Here is a 6,263-nt window from a genome sequence, read left to right on the forward strand (position 1 = left end):
CCTGAAGGTTGAAGCATGAAACATGAAGCATGAAGCCTGAAGCATGAAGCATGAAGCCTGAAGCATGAAGCATGAAGCCTGAAGCATGAAACATGAAGCATGAAACATGAAGCCTGAAGCATGAAACATGAAACATGAAGCATGAAGCCTGAAGGTTGAAGCATGAAACATGAAGCATGAAGCCTGAAGCATGAAGCATGAAGCCTGAAGCATGAAGCATGAAGCCTGAAGCATGAAACCTGAAGCATGAAACATGAAACATGAAACATGAAGCATGAAGCCTGAAGCATGAAACATGAAGCCTGAAGCATGAAACATGAAACATGAAACATGAAGCCTGAAGCATGAAACATGAAACATGAAGCATGAAAGATGAAGCATGAAACATGAAGCATGAAACCTGAAGCATGAAACATGAAACATAAAGCCTGAAGCATGAAACATGAAGCCTGAAATATGAAGCATTAAGCATGAAGCATGAAGCTTGAAGCCTGAAGCATGAAACATGAAACATAAAGCATGAAACATGAAGCCTGAAGCATGAAACATGAAGCATGAAACATGAAACATGAAGCCTGAAGCATGAAACATGAAGCATGAAGCCTGAAGCATGAAACATGAAGCCTGAAATATGAAGCATTAAGCATGAAGCATGAAACATGAAGCCTGAAACATGAAGCATGAAACATGAAGCATGAAGCATGAAGCATGAAACATGAAACATGAAACATGAAGCCTGAAGCATGAAACATGAAGCATGAAGCCTGAAGCATGAAACATGAAGCATGAAGCCTGAAGCATGAAACATGAAGCCTGAAATATGAAGCATTAAGCATGAAGCATGAAGCTTGAAGCCTGAAGCATGAAACATGAAACATAAAGCATGAAACATGAAGCCTGAAGCATGAAACATGAAACATGAAACATGAAGCCTGAAACATGAAGCATGAAACATGAAGCATGAAGCATGAAGCATGAAACATGAAACATGAAGCCTGAAGCATGAAACATGAAACATAAAGCATGAAACATGAAGCCTGAAGCATGAAGCATGAAACATGAAACATGAAACATGAAGCCTGAAACATGAAGCATGAAACATGAAGCATGAAACATGAAGCATGAAGCATGAAGCATGAAACATGAAACATAAAGCCTGAAGCATGAAACATGAAACATAAAGCATGAAACATGAAGCCTGAAGCCTGAAGCATGAAGCATGAAACATAAAGCATGAAATATGAAGCCTGAAGCCTGAAGCCTGAAGCATGAAACATAAAGCATGAAATATGAAGCCTGAAGCATGAAACCTGAAGCATGAATCCTGGACCCTGAAGCCTGAAACCTGAAGCATGAAGCCTGAATCATGAATCCTGGACCCTGAAGCCTGAAACCTGAAGCATGAAGCCTGAAACCTGAAGCATGAAGCATGAAGCATGAATCCTGAACCCTGAAGCCTGAAACCCGAAACCTGAAGCTTGAAACCTGAAGCATGAATCATGAACCCTGAAGCCTGAAACCTGAAGCCTGAAAACTGAAACCTGAAACCTGAAACCTGAAGCTTGAAGCCTGAAGCTTGAAGCCTGAAACCTGAAGCCTGAAACCTGAAACCTGAAGCATGAATCCTGAACCCTGAAGCATGAATCCTGAAACCTGAAACCTGAAACCTGAAGCATGAAGCATGAAGCATGAAACATGAATCCTGAAACCTGAAGCCTGAAGCATGAAGCATGAATCCTGAATCCTGAACCCTGAAGCCTGAAACCTGAAGCATGAAGCATGAATCCTGAAACCTGAAGCCTGTTAGTTTTATGGGAACAAAATCAGGAGACTGTGATGTTTCAGTGAAGCAGCTGTTGTGAAGTGAGCTCATACTGAACGTTGAGACTAACGTTTATAGAATAGAGACTGAAGCTCTTCTTTATCTGCTGCTCCGACCACAACACAGGACGGTGTTTTATTGTTTAGTTTCTGAAAGGAAGATTGTGGTTTTTCTTTATTCAAAAGTGACTTTGAACTGAAACCACAGTAACTTGTTGAAGTCGCTCATTAACTTCAGATCAACAGATTGAAATACATATTTTACACAGAATGAGGTCTGTGTCATTTTTAACCCAGAAGGACCCACGGTGACACTTTAAATATCCTGGAAAGTTCCTTTCATCTTTGATTTTAACTCTTGAAGTCCCTAAGTGACACATACTGAACATCCTGGTGAGGTCATGTGACAGTGAGGTCATTTGTGTACCAATGACATCACTTCCAAAATGGCTGCCTGGCTGGTCAGCACATGTGGCAGAACGAGCTAATTTCAAAAAGCTTGTTTTTCTTGCTAAAGGTAAGTTTCAACACATTTAACAATTCTAATGCTTTGATAACATGTCCTACATTACATCTAAACTGTTCTAACCATGTTTATCAAACTCATTTATCTATAAATTTATATTAATATATAAAGTTATGAAAATACTGATGTGACAGATATGTCTTATAATTGTCTCAGAAAACAAAGTGACATATTTTTCACAATAAGACAAATAGTAATGAGCTGTTCAATTGATTTACCTGATTCAAATATTTTAGTTAAAATATGTTCTGTTGCTGAATTCAAAAGACATTTAAACTAAAAAAATTCAAATTTTTTAAATTATTATTAAAATGAATTATGACAAAATGAAAGTAAAAATGTATATCAGCAAATAAAACACACAAACAAACTAGATTTAACTCCTATTTTGGTCCTATTTCAAGGTAATTTAATTATTTATTTTGCAGTATTGATCAGAATGAACGACAGGATGAAGATCATAAAGAAGACATTTCTGTCTTGTAAAACAAATCTGAAAAAAATGTTTTGATTAAATCTAACCAGAAAGGTTATACTTTTGATATGTGTTGTGGAAATGCAAATAAAAAGGCAAATCTTTGTTACCAATCAAAAATAGGTTAAATGACCTTTTAAAATGAGGAAAACATTGATACGTAAACGCCCATTGTGACATATATGTAACATTCCAGATCCTTGGCACTAGGGGGCAGTATTTGCTTCATTTAGTCTGTTTTCTTCTAGATCTTTAGTGTGTATTTAGCGTCTTAATATAAAACAGTATTCTGTCTGTTTTTTGCAGAACGTTTAAAGGAACCATGAATCAGTAGAAGAGTGTGTTCAGAGGAGAGTTGAGATATTCCAGATGAACCTGGATCAGTTTAAGAAGCTTCATGGAGAAACAGAAACATCTTTTATTTATTTATTTATTTATTTCTAATCTAGCCTGAAAACCTTTTTTCTCTTGAATGAGTGAAAAGGAAAAGAGAGATTTATCAAAGCCAAAGTTTACAGGTGAGACGACAGAGAGCCCTTCCATCAACTGAACTACAGTCTACTGTGATTGTCATTATGCACCAGAACGAGTCACAACACCAGAAGAAGAAACCGAACACAGCTAGGAGCCATTTACAACATGCACTTCATTAACACATTGCATAGCTCTTCACTGTTTGTTTGCCCTTTAAAACTGTGCTTTTTGAAATGAATCCCATCGGTGGATCCGACCTTTTCTGCAAAAGCACAGAAGTCAGAAAAGCCCTGTTTGCTCTGCAGCGTCTCCCAAAGCGTCTCCGAGGAGCGAGACGGTCCAGAGGAGACGTCGGAGACGCTCTCTCTCGGTATAAAATTAGCCCCGTCGTAGTTTCATCGCTCCACAACACCGTCTTTTAAAGAGAAGGTTTTCATGCAGTAACTACTTTCCCTCTGAAACGTGTCTTCTGTGAGTCCAGACCAGAAGAAGACTCTCCGCCGGCGATAGAAAGGTCAGGCACTGAGTCGAGGTGGGTCGGAGGGTTTCAGGAGGAGACGTTGTGTCCTCTGAAGAGTCTCATATTCGTACGTGGAAGTTACTGCAGACAAAAACAGAAACAGGATGAGTTTCATCTGTTGGACCACAAAGATCCTTCAGAGGGACAGATGTTTCATCGGCCAATCAAATCCCTTCAAAGATCAGCTAAAAACCCCCGTCTTTGCTGACCTCCGGTGATTTAACATCTCACCTCACCGCTGTGATGTCACAGTGTTCTGGAGCATATACTGTGACATCACTGGTGGGTGTGGTTTAAATGTGAAACACTGATCACATCCGTCAGTGATGCAGAGAAATGGTGATTTGTGGTCAAGATATTGTTGTCGTAGAATCAAAACCTGTGCCTCTTGGTGCATGTTGGTGTACGTTAGTGCATGTGAGCGTGTCTTTTAGTGCATGTTAGTGCATGTAAGCGTGCGTGTTAGAATGCTTTTTAATGCACGTTAGTGCATGTGAGCGTGCCTTTTAGTGCTTTGTTGTTGTTGTTAGCATCATTAGCTGCTAGCTTGTAGGCTCACCGTCGCCATGTTGAGAGCCGTTGGAGGCAATTGCTCTGAGTTCTGTACTGAGCAACTTTTTTTTCTAAAGAGCTTCCTGACAGAAGTTTGATCGACCAATCACGGCGCATTATTGATGAGAGAGAGATCAATAAAGACAGCAGAGTCCTGGTACCTGAGGAAGTCCGGAGCCTTTGATACCATGTTCTCGAAGTCGGAGAAGGAGAGCTTGCTGTCCCCGTCCAGGTCGGCCTCCTCCATGGACTTATCACAGACCAGAGAGACCTCCTCGGGGGTCAGGTCTCCTTTGGTCAGCTTGTTCAGGGTCTTCTTCAGGTCCTCCTTACAGATGAAGTTGTCCCTGTTAAAGTCTGGACCACAACCACAAGATCACACTGAGGACTCTGAGGACACTGAGGACACTGGGGACATCGAGGAATCAGAGGATGCCGAGGACACCAAGGTCCCTGAGGACTATGAGGACACTGAGGACACCAAGGACTATGAGGACACTGAGGACTCTGAGGACACTGAGGACTCTTAGAACTATGAGAACACTAAGGACACTGAGGACTCTGTCTGCCTGTCTACCTTCCTCTCCTCCATCTTACCGTAAATCCTGAAGGCGTAGATGGTCTTGAGCTCTCTGGGTGAAGTTTCACAGAGTGCAGAAAACATGTCGACGAAGTCGTTGAAGCTGAGGTTCCCGTGTCCGTCCTCGGAGAACGTCTCTACGATTCTGTCTCTGAACGGGTTCTCCTGTCACACAGGTTAAGGATCACAGGTGAAGGATCACAGGTGAAGGATCACAGGTGTAAAGAGGACTACCTACCTTGAGCTCCGGCATGGTGACGATGAGTGTCAGAGGAACCCTGATGTCGGGGTTGTTGGTGTAATCCAGCGGAACTAGATGAGGAGCGAGTTCACGATATCGACTGTGTAACCTAAAACATACGAGTCATGTGACACGATAAAACATCTCAGCTACCAATGAAAACTCATGTTCCCCTGAGGATTAACCATTATAACTTTATTGATACTTTGTTTATTTAAAATCACAGATTTATGTTTTAATGTTTTAGTTTGTTTAAAATCACATGCTTTATCTCCGCATTAAAGTGGGCGGGGCTTAGGTAAAAAGGTGATGTCACTAATCTGATTATTATTATTCATTTAAACATATATTTTTATTGAGAAATTAGAAGAAAACATGTTTACGGAAGCTTTACATTTCTCTATAAAGCTTCTAAACTCTGGAGCTTGAACATAAAACAGCTGATTATTATTAGATATATAATATATAATGTGTAGCCCCGCCCCCTCACTCAAAGGTGATAAAGGTGTGTTGTGGTTGTTGTTGTTTGTTTCCTGGTAAACTCACCGCTGGATCTCCTTCCTGGTGAAAAAGGTGCAGTCCTGTAAACACACGCACACACACACACACAGAGTCACAGACCCGGTGCTTGTCCCCAGGGGAGGATCCGCTTACACCCTGTCACTCAGCGTCACGTGATGCAGAGAGAGAGGCGGCTCAGCCAATCACAGGCCTGCCTGCTCCTCCGTCTTAATTAAGGAGATGATGGATGTGTAGAGGAATCTGCTTCATGCTGTGTTGTTATTACAGTATAATAACAACAATAACAACAACAATAATGAAGATATTAATAATAATAATGATGGTTATGGACCAGGTCCAGACCTGAAACGCCTCCAGCTGCTCCTCCGTGAAGGTTGTCTGCTTGTTGCCCATCCTGCTCCTCTCCCATCACATCTCAGGTCCGTCTGAGCTCATTCAGGACCACATGGTGCATCCGGTCCAGCAGGAGACCCGGTCTATGCGTTCATGCTCCTGATCCGGGCTCAGTATAGTTCTGGTCTCAGCTGCAGAGGAGAAGGTGATTGTTACGCC

At 41.4% G+C, this 6,263-nt stretch overlaps 1 protein-coding gene across 1 annotated transcript; it reads right to left on the reverse strand.

Moving 5' to 3' along the window:
• Window positions 1-3,061: 3,061 nt before the first annotated feature.
• Window positions 3,062-6,263, reverse strand: LOC116400693 (calcium and integrin-binding family member 2-like). Its single transcript, XM_031878651.1, has 6 exons — window positions 6,054-6,263; window positions 5,736-5,770; window positions 5,187-5,298; window positions 4,966-5,113; window positions 4,530-4,725; window positions 3,062-3,897 (listed from the first exon to the last, which is right to left on the reverse strand). Exons 1-6 carry the CDS (start codon window positions 6,102-6,104, stop codon window positions 3,876-3,878), a joined length of 564 nt encoding a protein of 187 aa, XP_031734511.1. The 5' UTR covers window positions 6,105-6,263; the 3' UTR covers window positions 3,062-3,875.

Source organism: Anarrhichthys ocellatus, unplaced genomic scaffold (assembly GCF_004355925.1).
Source record: "Anarrhichthys ocellatus isolate YVR2014 unplaced genomic scaffold, GSC_Weel_1.0 scaffold190, whole genome shotgun sequence".
NCBI lineage: Eukaryota > Metazoa > Chordata > Actinopteri > Perciformes > Anarhichadidae > Anarrhichthys > Anarrhichthys ocellatus.